The sequence below is a fragment of the Sesamum indicum genome, linkage group LG8 (assembly GCF_000512975.1).
Source record: "Sesamum indicum cultivar Zhongzhi No. 13 linkage group LG8, S_indicum_v1.0, whole genome shotgun sequence".
Lineage (NCBI taxonomy): Eukaryota > Viridiplantae > Streptophyta > Magnoliopsida > Lamiales > Pedaliaceae > Sesamum > Sesamum indicum.
In genome coordinates, this window is record NC_026152.1 from 3,834,804 (window position 1) to 3,853,211 (window position 18,408).

The 18,408-nt window shown below is 40.5% G+C and overlaps 2 protein-coding genes and 1 long non-coding RNA gene across 3 annotated transcripts; 1 reads left to right on the forward strand and 2 right to left on the reverse strand.

Annotated features, from left to right (window-relative positions):
• On the reverse strand, window positions 186-1,544 carry LOC105167693 (peroxidase 31). The gene has a single exon (XM_011087499.2). It carries the CDS (start codon window positions 1,372-1,374, stop codon window positions 388-390), a length of 987 nt encoding a protein of 328 aa, XP_011085801.1. The 5' UTR covers window positions 1,375-1,544; the 3' UTR covers window positions 186-387.
• LOC105167694 lies at window positions 4,976-8,406 on the reverse strand. Its single transcript, XR_848268.2, has 4 exons — window positions 8,207-8,406; window positions 8,086-8,126; window positions 5,337-5,405; window positions 4,976-5,243 (listed from the first exon to the last, which is right to left on the reverse strand). It is a non-coding gene; the product is annotated as an uncharacterized LOC105167694 (long non-coding RNA).
• LOC105167744 lies at window positions 11,249-12,064 on the forward strand. Its single transcript, XM_011087564.1, has one exon. The coding sequence runs from the start codon at window positions 11,249-11,251 to the stop codon at window positions 12,062-12,064; it is 816 nt and encodes a 271-aa protein (XP_011085866.1).

Here is an 18,408-nt window from a genome sequence, read left to right on the forward strand (position 1 = left end):
TTACTTGTGTTTTTGGTTAAATTATAATAAAGTGAGATGTCTTTAGTTGTCGTATTATATTACATGAGTGTGGCAGTATAATGAAGAGGAGGCATACGCGTAAAAGTGGCGCCATTGCGGAGTGAGCTGTCAGGTGCATGACATGAATCATTGGTATTCGCTCCTCATAATCAATGATGCTCTCATTCCACAGTACTCAATCAATCACTCCAATTTATCCCATCCCCATTTCCGAATTCAACATCAATGTACACAAAATTAACCTCAATATAATTCTTAAATTCCTCCATACTTTCTATTACATACACATTAAATGTAATGTAAGACACACAAAAAACAAAATGATTCAAAGAAATTAGTCCAGAAAACAAGAAATTAATGTAGTATTCAATTGTTGAAGGCATCGCATCTGCGTCTGATCTCTCCCGCTTTCCCTCTCTTAATTCCATACTCACTCAGCTTCTCCATCGCCCTCGCAAATGCCCCGAAAAATGCCTTTTGATCCTTGGCATAAAGCTCCACGAAACCCCTGGTTCTCGGATCCAAGCTCAACCCGTGGTCCGACGACAACAGCCCCAACCCCTTTTGCACGTTGCTGTAATACATGTTGTCGAATTTGTTCGGAGTCATTACGTCGTTGAACACCGATAATGTTGGGTTTTTCTGGTAATCTGCGCAAGCGCTTCTCAGCGACTTGGCGAATTCAGAGTAGTAGGCTGGGTCGGATTCGGATGTCTTGCTGTAGTTGTATAAGATGGAGCTGAACTCTGTGCAGTGTGAGAAGCCGATGGTATGGGCGCCCGATAAAGCCACCATTTCTTCCTCGGAAAATCCTTTAGATTTGAAGATTTGGATGATTTGATCCATCGACATTGTCGGCCGGGGGAGGTTACCTTCGACGTCCGCCGCCCGGGAGGATAACGAGTCTTTCCGGCCAAGCTTAACGGTGTAATACGGGCCGCCCATCATCACGACGAGGTTGCGGGTGGCCACAGCGAGGATGTCGGCGCAGGAGACGACGCCGGGGCAGGTGAGCTCGAGTGCGGTCTTGGCTCGCACAACCACGTCGAAGCCGTCTCCTGGGAGGGAGAGGTTAATGTCGGCGTCGCGCTCGGCTTTGTTGAAGCGGGTGGAGGTGACTAGGACGGAGGCGTCGCAGCCTCCGACGAAGCAGTCGTGGAAAAACAAGCGGAGGGCGGCGCCGGCGGTGGTGGGGGAGGCGATCTGCTTGTTAATGGTGGTGTCCTGCACGATCTGCTCAAACTGCGGGCATGTTTTGCGGTAGTAGGCGGTGGTGAGTGGCGACTGAGAGCGGACGGTGGGGCTGAGGAAAAGGGCGGAGAGTGTGAGCATTAGAAGCAAGGGCGGCGCCATTGAATCTATCCTTATGCTTCCCTTTTCCCTAATGTAGCCAACAAATTCCGATAACTTTTCCTTATCTTTTCTCCGAATCAAGAAATTAGAGAGAGAAAGAGGAAAAGAAATTAGAGAGAGAAAGAGAGGTAAGTGGGCGGGTTTTGAATTCTGATGATGACTGTCTGGGGAGAGTGGGAGAGATTTTAGTCTGTCAGTGGGACTTGCATTAGTACAGACGCGCTGGGTTAAGTCGTAATGCGCGTGTTCGAGACGCTCCACTCGTCTTCCACCAATCAAGGGAGGATGAGCTGGAAGTTAGGCCCCCCTCACGAGGACAGTCGGTGGGTGGCTTTCTTATAATTAATATCTTCTCACTACATAAAATCATTACATACCACTTAAACCTAAAAAATCTATATTAATTACCCCCACAAACTGTCTAAATTATGGGATTCCATTTTTTTATTATAAATTCTACTTCAACTAAGATACACACATCACCGTATAAAATCTTAATTTAAGGATTATATTATACTTTTTAAGATTAATTATACTTAGATTCTATTTGAAAATACAAAATTATATTTTCTCTCAAAAATATTTTAAAATTATATCTATACCCTCTATAAAAATTTATTATTTACATCTGATCCTCTATTATTAGAATTTGGACAAAAAAAAACTGACATTGACAAAATATATCGCGTAAATCTCTGATTTTTTCGATTGTTTAATATTTTCATGCAATAATTTTATACTTGTAAAGAAAAAAATGTAATGATTGTAACGTTACTTCATATGTATATACATATTTCATTTTATTCTTTCATAAGTACAAAAATATACATGGAATGTTAAATGAGGACAAAATTAAAAATTTATCATAGTGTTTGGATTTGTGGTTTGAGTGTTTTGTTTTGTGTTTTGGAGATAGAGAAAAATAGAGATAAATAAGTGTGTATTGAAAATAGATGATGTGTTTGGATTTATGTTTTGAGATAATTTAAAATATTTTAAAATAAGTGGTGTAGGTTTGATGTTGGGATTTGGGAGACAAAAACCACTGTTAACTGTCAAATAATATATTTTTTATATATCTTTTTGCATATATGTATATATATAAATATTGTATGTTTAATATTGTATTTTTTTTAGACAAAAATCAATGTTTATTGTCAAATCATGTCTCTTTTATATTATATATAAGTGTATATATATATATATAGAAAGTTAAAAAACAAAAAAATATATATAGATAAGGTGTAAAAATGCAAAAACACATTAAGTGTGTTTTATTTTGTCTTGAAAAATGTGAAAATATAAAACCAAACAGAGTGTATGTATTTTTTTTTGCTTACATCAGCATTTTTCTTTCAAATCCTAACGGAAGGGGGTCATGTATAAATAATTTTTTTTTAAGTGGATGTAAATATAATTTTAAAATTTTTTTAAGAAAAAAAGATAATTTAATATTTTCAAAGGGGGTTAAGTCAATTAACCCTATTTCCTATCATATTTCTTAACAAAGAAATATTTTTACCATATTTTAAAACTTTAAAGATGGTTACCAGACCCATATTGACATAGTGGATTGGGTATTCTTTTTAAAGTTTATTGCATCTTTTATTTTGAATAATGTTCATGCAAGCAAAAAAATCGTTTGTTTGGATATGTCCAATTGAAGATCTTTGGGCTTAATTTTTCAAAAGTCTTGAATTGAAGATCTGCAAAAAATATATTAGCACTCTGATGCCCAAATCATTAAATAATGGTGAAAATAAAAAATAAATTGGGAAGAAAGTATAATGTTGAATAATGCTTCAAAGTTAGAATATTTTGAATCAAAGTGATTGTATGCATGTGAGTGTCATAAATGCATCACCCTTTACTGAGGGGAGGAGACATGTTTTTATACCCTTCATCCCCCGTAGTTTGATGAAGTGTAGTCCCTCTTGGATTCATGAAGGTGGTTGTCGAGGATAAACTTTCAAAAAATCTAGAGAAAATCTTGGGGGTGTTGAACATTGCGGACCCTCAGACGGATAACTTTTCTTCTAGAATATGCTCTCGGCTTCTTAGGGGATAATTAAGATGAGCTTGCTGACTCGCCTAGACCCTCGAGCCTTCTTGGTTGTTACGTGGCCATCACTCCTCCATGCTGACCGAGTAATGTATTGCCACTTGTATATGAGGATGTGTTGATGCTTCGATGGTTGCCATGTCGACCTCCCCATTGGGTTTAGGGGCAAGCCTTCAGGCCCCTTCTACGGGCCTTTTTGCCGAACAGACTTCCTCGGAAGACCTAGGCCTAAGGTCCAATTTTCTTTTGAGCCGTGTGTACCTTTAGACTTCTGTTAGGTTTCCTACGAACTGTACTCCTTTTTGGGCTATCAAATATATACACAGAGACTTCATCATTTGTTCTATATACGTGATTGTGTATATTTAATAAAGGAGAAAATGCAACTGCCCCTTGTGATATAGGTAATGTGCATGATACCTCCCTGTAAGAATACCAAATTACCTCTTTGTGAAATTTTTATTGTAGTAATTAGACCCCTACGTGTCCAAGGTGTGCCACACGTGCTAATTTTGCGACTGGGGTACCATACTTATGTGTGTTTGGACAATTATGTCCCTCCTTCCTTAAATAAAAGTGTAGTAGCTCCTCTGTTATTGCAATTCTCCCTTCTTCCACTTGTTGCTCACGGTTTTTTCTCCAAAAAGAAAGAAAATATCAAGCTCCTCATTTTTAAAAAGCAACTCAAGATAGAACACACAATCACTAGATTTGAGATTTCCAACTACGCCTTTATGTGGGTGTAATTTGAAGGCAAAATTAGAGTAGTGGAGTCACAAACAAAGCCCTCAAATGGTAAGTTATATTATTGTTATAAATATCAAGTTTGTAAATTTTTTCGTTGGTTGGAGTCTGAAAGAGCTACATAGAAACCAAGTGGGTTGCCTCTAAAATTTCATGCTCAAGTACACAGTGGTGAAGATTTTTTTTGTGGCTTTGATGAACAATGTAATTCAGACAATGGTGAGGAAGTAGTGCCAAACTAGCAGACTGGTGGATCTATTGATGTTAATGCCAAAGAAGAAACATTTGCTAAAAATGTCAGTTTTTGGATTGGTGTTAGCAGTGTTAGTATTAGTTTTCTTGATGAAATTAAAATGAAGCAATGCAAATTAAACTTGTAAAACTTTATTATTTAAGTATTGACCTTTATCGTAGTATATATGTTGTATCATGTATTAATTTGTAGTACGTTAACTTTTTGGCATTTTTGTGATAAGGAAATAAAAGTGAATGTTCAAAGGTTGTTCCACTTCATCTTTGAATATCCACAAATTGAACACAAGCACTACTAAAAAAAATTGACAATTGAACATAACACTAAACATTAAAACATGTCAATTCCTGAAGCTAAAATTCCAGAACCAAAGCTGGATATGTGTAGAAAATCTGAACATAAACACTAAACAAAATTGACAAAAACATAAAATTGAATTCCATTAGAACAGATTGCAAGCTGATACAATTTTCAGTGTCATATTACAACAAGTTTTGAGTGAAATCCATATTTACAAAAAGAACAGGCCATTGAGTGCTATATTACAGGTAAGTTTTGCTATATTACTAGTAAAATCCACATTTACAAAAAGAACATGCAATTAACCAAAAAAATAGGCCATTTACAAAAAAAACTGGTCATTCTAAACTACTCATGTTGACTTCTCTTTTGTCTTTCCTTCATTTTGTTCAAGACTTGTGACATAGTAGACCTCTTGTTGTATCTCATAGTTGCAGGTACTGAAAAACTTGCTGGAGTAACATTCTCCAATAAGGATGCATTTCTGGGGCATTGATAGCCTACTTGCTGCTGCATTAAAATTTGGAATAGATTTTCAGTAAATTCTGTTATTTATTTTTTCTTTCAGTTGGTTTAAAATAATTTAAAAAAACAAGTACACACCTGGGTTGCAGATCTTGGTGTCGGTGGTTGTGTTACCAGTGTGCTTAGTCTTGTTCCTCTTGCTGCAGCCTGCAAAAAGTATCACAATTCAGTTGAAAAAAAAAAGTTCATCGATAAAAAAAAAACACAATTCAGCAGGCTTGACATTGAAATTGCCTTTGCATTTGGTTGCTCCTGGGTTAAAGGGGGGTGGGGACTTGAGATCCTTGTGGGATTCTTCAGTAACAACAAATGGATTTGAATTTCACTTTGAAATTTTCTTACATGTATCTCAAATAAAATCTGTGTTCAGCTTCTTGCACTATGTCTTTTATGGCCTCAACAAGACCTTTCTGTTTGTCAAAAATGAAAGACCATTTATTGGTGTCCATCCCCCCTATATCATCCAACAGCTCACCCACAAACCAACCGCAAGCATCCATGTTTTCAACCTGTACTATAACCATTGCAATTGAGAACATATTATCATTCACATCTCTTCCCACAGCCACAAGCAACTGATCCCCATAAACTATTTTCAAAAAACAGCCATCAAGGCCTATGATTGGCCTACACCCTTCCATAAACCCTTTCTTAATGCCCAGAGATTGAAATACATTCTGTCAAAAATTGGAGGATCAAAATTTTTCAATTTTCTAATTATGAGCTTAGACCCTGAACTACATTGTCTGGTTGTTTCACAGTAGTCCCTCAACAGTTTATATTGCTTTGCATCATCCCCTTTATTCTCTTTAATGCTTCTTTTTTCGCCCTTTATCGCCTTACATCTACCCACATCCACATTGCATTTTGAGAGAATTCTATTTTTCAGTTGTTGAACAGGAATTGTAGGATGATCTCTTATTGCATTTTCAATTCTTTTTACAATATATGATGCATTGACAAACCTAGTTTCATACGTTCTTGCACATATATGTTTGCCCTTTATTGTTTTAATTTGAAATGTAGGTCCACCCTATATTGATGAAGCATGGATCCTCTATCCACAACCCTCTACTTTGCATTTTGCAGTCACTCTTGTAGCCTCATTTCTTAATAACTCAACATCTACCCCATTCCTTATGCACTAGCCCCTCAAAACCACTCTAGACTGTGCATCATTATGAAATTTCATCCCAACTACCAGATTTAAATTTTTGATTGAAGAAGATTCTTTAAAAACCGGATGCATTTAGTACCAGATTCTTCACTAACTTTCAAGCTAACCAAATCATCTTCATTTCCATCCTCACTAGCCCATTCATGTTCTCCAGATTCAGTTTCAAATATTTTCGGCATTTTTTTTCCTTTTTGTCTTTCATCATCCTTTTCAATTTCATCTTTAACTCTTTTTTACTTGGATCTTTTGACAAGAAAATGTCATCCTCAAAGTCACATTTAATGTATTCCAAAACCACATTAAGGGCCTCATTATCACTCCCCTCACCAGATTGCACGTAGTCATCATTAGATGAATCATCAAATTCTGATGAGGACTCATTCAAAAATCTTTCGTACATTTTTCTTTTCCCTTTTTCAGTCATATTTCGCACTGGGATTTCAGTTGCATTCTCATATATGTTTTCAACATTTTTTTGAACTGGAATTTTAGTTAAATTCTCAATCATGTTTTCAGCCATTTGTTGAATTGAAATTTCAGTGAAATTCTCAGCCACAAATTCTGGCTCATTGTTAAAATTGTTAGCCAAATTCTCATCAAACCCCTAATTCCACTCCTTGTCCCTCATAGTCAGCCCTCTCAAACTCATCCTATCCAATCCCTGACCCTCTATACCCTGCCCTTCACAGTCCTTCCTCCCATCATCCTCAAATTTAACCCCCTGCCCCTCACAGTCCTTCCTCCCATCACTCTCAATCTTATTCTCATCCAATTCCTCAAAGTATATTTCCTCTAACAAGTATCTAAGCTATTCCTCATGTTCCTTTTCAATTGGATATCTTGACTATCTATGGGTTGAAGAGGTTCAACATCCTCTTCCTCTACATTAACATTAACTGGAACATCAAAGCTCCATAACAGTTTTGTAAATCAACCAAACAAATGCCAAGACATTCTTCCTTAATTGCTCTTATACCCCATTCTAATGGTAGGGTAGGATCTTTGTAATAAAATTTAAGCATCAACTTTTTTCCCCACACTATTTATACATTTCTCCTAATTCAAACATACCAAGATACTCTATGTCCACTTTCTCAAATACTTTCATATGCCCTCCTACATATCTAAGTTTAGGATGTTTCACAAATTTTCCACCCCACAAAAAATTTATGTTATGTGTCTGAAAATTCTGCAAACAAATACAATAAAAGCACAAAAAAAACAATACTTCAGCAAGAAGCAGAACCATAACAAAGCATACAAAAATGCACATAACACTTCAAAGCACAGTAACTTCCCAACAAAAAAAAAAAAACAAAGCATTACTATATTACAGGATCACAAACCTTATTTTATTCAAGCATACATTGAGGTCGGGACCACATGTCTTAAAAAATTCAAGCATACATTGACTAGAAAAAATGGAACAGGGGGACAGAAAGGACAAAATTAGCACAAATTATTAAAAAAATTCATACATACACCCAATACAGTTGGGACCACATGACAAAAATCCTAATAACCAATCAATGAACAAAGCATATTAAACCCTTAAACAAAGAAAAAAAAAACCCTATGAGATCAGAAAAGAACTCTAATATATATCATTCTGTACAAATAGTAACGAGACAAAAACAAAAAAGCACCTACCATCGTTGCTTCCAGATCTGAAGCTTCCCCTTAAAAAAAGCCTCCATTAAAACCAAAAACAAAATAAAAAAGTTAGTAAAAACTCGTAAAAATTTTCAAAAATCACAAGTTTCGAAACCACCTTTTTAAGTATCTACATCCTTAGATTTCCTAGAAAACAAATAAAAAAATATATAATCAGTAAATTAAAAAATGAAAATATAAAAAAAAAGTTATTAAAATAGACTTACAAGTTCTTGCGACACAATTTTCAGTTTTTTTAACCGAGTTTGAACGGTGGATTTTGCTTTTAGGGTTCGTGGTTCAGTCTCCTCTCTTACTCTCTCTCCAGAAACATGTTTGAGAATAGAAATTCTAATTTTAGCCATTCATATATAAGGAGGGGTACTTTTGTTTTTCTACTTTCACGCTAATGTTTAGTTTCTGCAGGAGACAGTGTGCTTATTTTTAAAATTATAGGGAAATAATTTGCTCTTTTTACATAATACAGGGGTAATTTATTTTTAACGCATTTAATAAATTAAAAAATACAATAAAATATTCACTCTGCCAACCTAGAGAGCGGCAAAGTTTTCTGCTATCTTCATTCAGCATAACCTGTCGGTACCATACCATTAATTCTACAATGATTTTATTAAACAAATTCCTATTTCATTAATTCTAAATTAAATAAGATTAATGTAATGAAAAAATAAGACACATTGAACTTATAATTATTTCATTGAATTAATTCTATTACTTCTTATGCATAATTTATTTATTTAAAAAACCATTTGAAGTTTTCTTTTTTTTTTTTATAAAAACGCATCCTTATCACTTGCTCGGTTGAATTTTCGATTTTAAATTTTATTTTATATACACTATGAAAATTATGTCACTGAATGTTGTAGAAAAAAAAAATACACGCATTTTGTGTACATAGTAAATTAAATAAAAGATGTAGTATGGTTTGAAAGTTCAAACCGCGCACAGCTAGTACTTGATTTGTAGAATTAAATGGACGCAAATATCAGTTTCATGACTTCTAAAGCACGTCGAATTTTATATTTTGAATCATGTTATATCTTTTATTTCATTTAATATACACAAGCTACGTGTATAAAGATTATATCCTTTAAAAAAAATTACGTACACATTACACATACGTTAAATAAAATAAAAAAAAAATCCAATTTGCTCTCAAGGACAATAAAACCAAAATACTACTAAGGAAAAATGTTCATTACTCATAAAAAAGACAACAGTACCAAGAACAAATAATAAAGAACATGAGCTTTAACAACTGCTTTATAACACAAATCCAAGGACACTGGACTTGCCAAACTTAAGGAAGTCCAGTCTACAAAAACAGAACACACACACACACATGACACATAATTACTAAAAACAATTGTATACCCGAAACATGACTGCTCAAATCAACTTCTTGAGGGTCAGAAATGACATGGCTGCAAACATAAATCCATTGAAAACTGTCTGAAATGAGGCCATCCCACCACTTGCACCATCCGTCGACGGGACATTTCCAGGGACCGGGCTCGGTTCTGGGGCCGACGCCTCGATGCTTGTTGTTAAAGCTATCAAGGCTACACAACAAATTGCAGCCACAACAGCAATTCTATGCGCAGCCATTTCTTTCTATCAGTACATGTAAATGTCTCTGTGTTTATATGAGGCTTGGACTTCTCCGAAACGCTGTGGTCTTAGTTATTGCATAACGTTGCATGCTCCTCAACTCAGCTATATATAGTGCCGTATTGTTTGAAACTGTTTGTTTTGATGAATATAGTTGTCGGGCATATGATGACAAATGCAACAGATCGATGATGAAGAAGCCAGATGGCATGAAGGCCTCAAGAAAGTTAAGTCCCCAGCTGTTCAGTAGGCAGCTGGCTTTCTGATGAAGATATCAATGCAAGAGTTGTATTGTTTTTGGACAATCCGTTTGTACCTTATCGTTTACTTGTTCAAAGATTTTTGTCTGTTCTTAGTTGTATGATTTTGAGCTTTCACAATCTGCAAAGGTTGTAATTAAGGTATTGATTATTTGATCATAAGATGCAATTCTGACAAGTAGAAGAATCTCTCAAGGTGTATGGAACTATCCATGTGATGAGGGGGTTTTCATCTTCGGACAAATATACCCCTCACACTAATTAAGGAGCCTCTATGGAAAGATTCCAGGATCCCACACAATGCTCAAATGGAGAGATTTACGGCTGCCATAGCAGCAGTTGGCTACGATTTTGGGCATAATTTGAGCTCTCAAACCCGGATATCAGCATTTACCAAAAACGTCTCTTGGGGACATATAAGAACAGCAAATGGAGTTCTGAAGAGGTAAGTTTTACTTGATATCAGAGGCATACTTTTCTCTATCAACGAGTATTTGACCTAGGAACTAACTTGAGCGTCGGAGTGCCAGCGCCGGGACTACACCCGGCTGGCTTAACCGTTTCCTTTGTGTTCTCAGGAATCGCGTTTCGGGGGACGAGGTCGGATCGCGGGTCGAAATCTCGATCACTGAGTAAATTCGATTGAATCTCCCTTACGCATTTTCATTTGGCGCCGTCTGTGGGAAACATTCTAAGAGCATGGAAGGAGAATCAGGGAGGAACATCCTAGGATTGGATACCACGATAGGAACCACCGAACCCGTAGTTCAACTTACGAAAACATAATTACAACAATTAATGGAAGAAGCTGGGAGAAAGGCCATTGTCGCGTATGAGCGAAGGATCGCTATTCCAGCTGGGAGAAAGGCCATTGTCGCGTATGAGCGAAGGATCGCTATTCCAGCTGAAGGAGAAGGGGCAAGGAGGAGGCTATTCGGAGAGAAGGAACAAGATAAAGCATCAGGTGCCAATGGAAGGGACAGAAGTAAGCACCAGCCTTCAGAAGTAGGATCGAGTAGCCGAGACAGGAGCCATGCCCGGGGACCAGCGATCTCGCGTGCAGAAGTTGACAATGTATCGAAACAGATCGAGAGACTGGGAAAACAGATTGACGAACTGAAGAAGAGGGGGGAGATAGTATCCCAGCACCGAAATTCACCATTCTGTAATCACATCCTGATAGATACTGTAGCTCCGAACTTCAGAATGCCGGACTTATCGAAATACGACGGAATGAAAGACCCGCAGAACACCTAGCGGCATTCGATATGGTGATGAACCTGTACGGGCAGTCAGGTCCCATAAACGCTAAACTATTTGTCACAACTCTAACAGGAAAAGCCCAGGAGTGGTTCACAAACATGCCACCAGGAAGCGTGGAATCTCACGAGCAACTCATACAGAAGTTCTCTTTCCATTTTGCCAGTAAAAGGAAACAGAAACGATCAGCGACACATCTGTTCACCATAAGACAGCAGAACGACGAGGCTTTAAAGAACTTCATGGGAGGTTTCAATAACGAAACGCTGGAGGTACCAGACTTACGGATAGATATGATGATCAGCATACTGATCCACGGGTTGAAGAAGGGAGCATTTGCTTCCGCGTTAGCTCGCGACCCCCCATCTGACGTGGAGCAACTTATGAATCTGGCGCAGAAGTACATAAATGAAGAAGAAATGAATGCCATGAAGGATGGCGAATGGAGGGTCGAATATGGAAGAGATCGGGGATACGACGTTAAGAATGATAAGCGATCAAGACATGATCGAAACAAAGAACCTCACTATTCACAAAAGTACAATAAATACACCCCACTCAACACCACGAGGGCAAGGGCACTGCTCATGGTAGAAAGGAAGGAGGTACTCAGATGGCCGAAACCCACGAGGGCTACCCCTGCCAAGAAACATTCGAGCAAATACTGTAGATTCCACCGTGAAAGAGGGCATGACACGGAGGAATGCTACCAGCTTAAGGATGAGATTGAGCGGTTAGTCCGTCAAGGATATTTCAAGGATTTAATATCAAAAGATTATCCAAGCAGAAGTCGACACAGTAGATCCCGAAGCCCATTGAGGTGAGAAGGAGGGGTCGTTGCGGGGCAAACTACCCGGGAGAACGCACCTGTGAAAGGCATCATACACATGATAGCGGGTGGATCCGAGATGGGATACTCGAGTAGAGCAAGGAAGAAAGCAGAGCGGAGGACGAGCACTCTGACGAGCAGACAGGTAATGAATATATCCCCTGAATTAGAAATTAGCTTTGGTGCGCAGGATATAAAGGGAAAGATCGGTGACGGCAATGACCCCATGGTGATTAAGATGGACATAGTCAATTTCACTGTCCATAAAGTATTGGTTGACAACGGAAGTTCTGCAGACATAATTTTGAAGGAAGTTTTAATCAAAATGGGGTTGGGAGACGCCAGGTTGGATGCTATGAGTTCGCCATTGGTAGGCTTCGGAGGCAGCGAAGTGGATTCGTTGGGGACAATTGAATTGCCCGTTTCCCTTGGAGACGAAACCAGAAGAAGAACTCTCACGGTAAAATTTCTGGTGGTCAACACCCCATTTGCTTATAATGTTATTTTGGGAAGACCTGGTTTGAACATTTTCAGGGCCATTGTGTCCACGTATCACTTAAAAATGAAATTCCCTACGCATGCCAGAGTTGGAGAGGTCGCATGCGATCAAGGGGAAGCCAGACGATGCTACAACCTCTCTGTCAAGAAGGATGCGACGGATAGAAAGAGGAAGCTGGATGAAACTTTCATCGAGAACGAGGAGAGAATAGAACCGGCGGATGAACACAAAGAGATCGAGTTGGTCCAAGGGGATCCATCCAAAATAACAAAGATTGGGGCAAGCATGGGGAAAAATTTCGAGCTGATGATGGTCGCGTTCTTGCGTCGCAATGCTGACATGTTCGCCTGGAGTCCCTCTGATTTCAAAGGTATTAGTCCCGAAATCATTGTCCACCGGTTGAATTTAGATCCAAAGGCACAGCCCATCCAACAGAGAAAAAGAGCGTTCGAGTCCGAAAAAAATCGGATCATCAAGGAGGAAGTGGATAAGCTGTTCAAAGCGGGATACGTTTCAGAGGTCCGTTATACGGACTGGTTGTCAAACGTAGTTGTGGTGCCAAAGGCTGCAGGGAAATGGAGGATGTGCACCGATTTTACGGACTTAAACAGAGCGTGCCCCAAAGACCCTTTCCCATTGCCCAGAATCGATCAGCTGGTAGATGCGACCGCGGGGTACGAGTTGTTTTCAATGATGGATGCCTACCAGGGTTACCATCAGATCCGCATGGCTAAGGAGGACCGCACAAAGACATCGTTCGTAACTGAACAAGGTATATTTTGCTATAACGTAATGCCATTTGGTCTGAAAAACGCAGGTGCAACATATCAAAGGCTCGTTAATAGAATGTTCAGAGAACAAATTGAAAAAACAATGGAGGTCTACGTTGACGATATATTGGTTAAAAGCTGGCACTCGGAGAAACACTTGCACGACCTCGAAGCAAGCTTTGTCGTCATGCGAACTTACGGAATGAAGCTCAATCCAACAAAATGCACATTCGGGGTCGTGGGGGGCAAGTTCTTGGGCTATATGGTAAGCAATCGAGGAATAGAGGCCAATCCAGAGAAGATCAAAGCAATCCTCGAGCTAAAGTCACCAGCCTCGATAAAAGACGTACAGAAGTTAACGGGTAAGATCGCATCCCTTAACCGATTTATTTCAAAATCAGCAGATAGGAATTTACCCTTCTTTAAAGTTTTGAGAAAGCCCAAGGATTTCCAATGGACAAAAGAATGCGAGGATGCTTTTAACCAACTCAAGGATTACTTAAGGACGCCACCGCTATTAGCAAACCCTCGACCTGGAGACATTTTGTACCTATACTTAGCCGTGTCAGAACATGCTGTAAGTTCGGTTCTGGTGAGGGAAGAGAATAAAGTCCAGAACCCAGTATACTATATTAGCAAAATGTTGCAAGGGGCGGAGATAAGGTACAGCTTAGTTGAAAAATTCGTTCTTGCACTAGTAACGTCGGCCCGCAGGTTACGGTCGTATTTCCAATCACACAAGATCATCGTATTAACGAACCAACCGCTCAAAATCATTTTGTCGCGACCGGAGGTCTCAGGGAGATTAGTGAAGTGGGCTGTGGAACTGGGTGAACACGATATAGAGTACCACGCCAGAAACTCCGAGAGGGCCCAGGTACTTGCTGATTTTGTAATGGAACTGACAAACATACCAACTCCGGATGTCGAGCCGTGGATGTTACACGTAGACGGATCGTCGAATGCTAGCAACGATGGGGCTGGGATCCTGATACAAGGACCTGGAGAGGTTGAAATAGAGGTCGCAGCCAGACTCTCGTTTCATGCCACCAACAATGAGGCCGAGTATCGAGGCATTAATCTTAGGATTAGAGCTGGCCCATGCAGCAGGGGCAAGAATTTTAGAAGTATACACTGACTCGTAGTTAGTAGCAATGCAGATTGAGGGAAATTACGAAGCAAAGGAGCAGACAATGTCAATGTACCTGAAGAAGTCAAAGTCTCTGATCGAGTGTTTCGACAAATGCATTGTCCAACAGATACCAAGAGGAGAAAACGATAGAGCTGATTCACTTTCTAAATTTGGAGCCTCACTGTCGGGAATAAAGAACCGCAGCATAACGGTGATGGTGAAAGACAAACCAACGATCGCCGAGGTCGATGTATATACGGTAGATCAACCTTGTACATGGAAAGACGAGCTGACGCTCTATCTCAAGGAGGGGATTCTTCCCAAAAATCCTTCGCATGCAAAGAATCTGAGGTTAAAGGCCACCAGATTCACAATGATCGAATCCGAACTATACAAAAGAACGGCGGACGGACCCCTGTTGAAATGCTTGAACCACGAGCAAGCGGAATACGTACTGAAAGAGATACACGAAGGGAGTTGCGGCAACCATTCGGGTGCTAGGTCGTTAGCTCAAAAAGTCGCACGTCAAATTCTTCCAAATAAAATTGATCATCCCTTTTTCCGTTATTCTTGCCACTGCCTCGGCTTCCACCCACTTAGAGAAGTATTCGACTGCGAGTATGATAAATTTCTTTTGTGCCTTCGCTGGGGGGAAAGGTCCCATTATATCGATCCCCCACTGATCAAACGGGCAAGCGACCTGTAATGGTTCCATTGGTGTAGCCGGGGAATGTATCCGGGTGGAGAATCTCTGACAGCTTTCGCATCTTTGTACTAGTCTCTTCGCATCCTTCATTAAGGTAGGATTCGGGATCCCCAGAACTATCATATCGGATAACGGCACACAATTCCAGGGGAAAGAAATTGCGAGCTGGCTGAAGGAGTTGAAAATTCAACAAAACTTCACATCGGTGGGGCACCCTCAGTCGAACGGGCAGACAGAGGTGACCAACAGGACAATACTCCAACACTTAAAGACCCGTATTAATTCAAAAGGATCGTGGGAAGAAAAACTACCAGGGGTATTATGGGTATACAGGACGACCCCGAGATCGTCCACAGGTGAAAGTCCCTTTTGTTTAGTTTACGGTTCTGAAGCTATTCTTCCTGCATAAATCGGTGAGGAACCCAACAGATCGCAAGTTACGACCCTGCGGCCAACAACCAAGCACGTGCGTTCGATTTGACGGTACAACAAATCGCTTAATGATGAGAAGGTACAACAAAAAACTTCGACCTAGGGAGCTCCAAGTGGGGGATCTGGTCCTTAAAAAAGCTGAAGTCTCTAAACATGTGGGGAAACTGGACCCTGAATGGGAGGGCCCCTTTAAGGTGGTCGAAATACGGAGGAAGGGGGCTTACCTACTCCAAGACTCTCAAGGACGTCATCTCAAGCGACCATGGAACATACGAAACCTGAGAAAATTCTATGCGTAATCCAGCCTGAGAAAGGCTGCGTCAATAGTGCGATCATAGGCGCTTGGAAAAGGCCAAATAATGTACAAAGTTTAGTTACTGTATTTCCCTTAGCTTGGAAAAGGCTCGTTAAACCCTATCGAATAATATGATCGCATTTTTTCTTATATAGACCTGAAAAAGGCACTACCAATCAATGCGATAGTGTTCACTCAAACACAAACCTGAAAAAGGTTTTCTAAAACAATCGTATCAGTAAAAGCGATTACAGTGACGTGAGCATTTAAATTTGAAGGATTTATAGAAGATATAATGCCCAAAACCAGGGATTATACAAAAACTACGTTTTGACCTCTAAAGATCAACGATCAACAGAATTGTTCAAGACAATAAAGCTACATATTTTCAATGTCAGCTAGCAATGAAGCAAATTCGTCTTCTTTGGGCGAAGCAGCAGGGTCCTCGGGGAATGGTCGCATGTCACCATCGAGGCTAGGGTCGAGCTTGGCGAGATCAAAACCAGGTACAAAACCTTTCAGGGTCGAAACTTGAGCTTTGCATCTATCAAAACCTTGTACCAGGTAATCTGCAGCCCTAATTTCCAAAGCGGTATCAAAGGACGGAGCTCGGATAAAATCACGAGCACCCGAGAGCCGAGCTTCGCGAATGCGAGCAGAGAACTCGTCAGAACACAAGAACTCGGCTCGACCATCAACCTTCCCAGCTGCATGTCCAGCTGCAAAACCGGCCTCTCTCCCCGACTCAGTAGCCTTAGACACCTCGGAAGCCATTTTTTCCTCCAACTCTTTGATACGGGCTTCCAGGACAGCACGTTGGGCCTCCGAATTCTCCGCTCGTGCGGTAGCTTCCTCGACCTTGAGTCGCATATCACTATTGGAACGCTCAGCGACCAATTGATTCCTTCGAAACCCGGCACACTTCAAAGAAAGCCCCCGGACGAGGTTGGCAGCCTGGACACCATCGCGTTAGAAAAAATAATCCAAAAACAAAAACTCATTCGGAGAATGCTTACCTGAACTAGCGAATGGGCGGCATGTTCTTCCAATCGAGTAAAAGGATTCTGGAGCAAGGCCGCTTGGTCACGGGGTAAACATGACGCGTTGAATAATTCCCATGATACTTGCCCGGAATGTGAACCAAGAACAGTACTGTTAGGAGAGACATTCCAATTAGGAACGAATCTTTCTTCGACGGGTGGAGGCATAAGGTGGTTTGGGGCACGGAGATCTTCACGAGCCTTTTTCCAGCAGTCGGAAATATCATTCAACATCTCCCTACCTCTGCGATCATCAAGTGCAGCAGACACGGAGTGACCCAGGGCTAGGGATTGGGAGCGGCTCCTCGTATTGGGGCCCACCGGGCTCTTACCTCTCCTCCGCCGCCGGGGCAACAGACCACCCGAACCAGATTCACCAGTATGTGATCGATCAGACGAAGCAGGTACCGGCTGATTCAGCGGACGAGTATGGGAGCGGGTATCCTCACTCCCTATGTCGATTGGGGGGCTACGGGGCTGGTTCCCTTGAGGAGCCACAGAACTTTCAACAGGACGAGGCGAGGTCGCTGATGAAGGGACGGGTGCGGCCTCTCCAGCTGATGGTCGCGCCCGATTAGCTCGAATCCGCTGGGCAAGGCGAGATTGACCTACCATATCGTCTGAAAAACAGTGGATTGAGAAAACATTGGATCCGAATAAAACAGAAGGAAACAAAAACATAGACGATTAATCACCTAACGATATCAGTTTGAAATATTTTTGAATCACACCGAATATATGTGAGTTTTGTATTGAAAGGGGATTGGACGTCCCTGCAGAGGCACGCACCCTCCAATGCTAGAGAGGGCTGCCCCCGCGACACGTGGACCTCAATATCGAGACAATTAATGACCTGCAAAGCACCTGTTGATTTCTGCACACGACTCAACCGTCGCGTCCAGAACTAAGGGGGCAAATGATGAGGGGGTTTTCATCTTCGGACAAATATACCCCTCACACTAATTAAGGAGCCTCTATGGAAAGATTACAGGATCCCACACAATGCTCAAATGGAGAGATTTACGGCTGCCATAGCAGCAGTTGGCTACGATTTTAGGCATAATTTGAGCTCTCAAACCCGGATATCAGCATTTACCAAAAACATCTCTTGGGGACATATAAGAACAGCAAATGGAGTTCTGAAGAGGTAAGTTTTACTTGATATCAGAGGCATACTTTTCTCTATCAACGAGTATTTGACCTAGGAACTGACTTGAGCGTCGGAGTGCCAGCGCCAGGACTACACCCGGCTGGCTTAACCGTTTCCTTTGTGTTCTCAGGAATCGCGTTTCGGGGGACGAGGTCGGATCGCGGGTCGAAATCTCGATCACTGAGTAAATTCGATTGAATCTCCCTTACGCATTTTCACCATGTTTAATTGAAGACAAAAAAAGCAGCATTCATATCCAATTTAATGGAGGTTGAGACTATGTTTTATGGCCTTCACATGATTTCTTTTGGAAAT

Excerpts from the sequence above, each read along its gene's own strand:
- LOC105167693 (XM_011087499.2), bottom strand. The coding sequence starts at position 1,374 with ATGGCGCCGCCCTTGCTTCTAATGCTCACACTCTCCGCCCTTTTCCTC.
- LOC105167744 (XM_011087564.1), top strand. The coding sequence starts at position 11,249 with ATGGTGATGAACCTGTACGGGCAGTCAGGTCCCATAAACGCTAAACTA.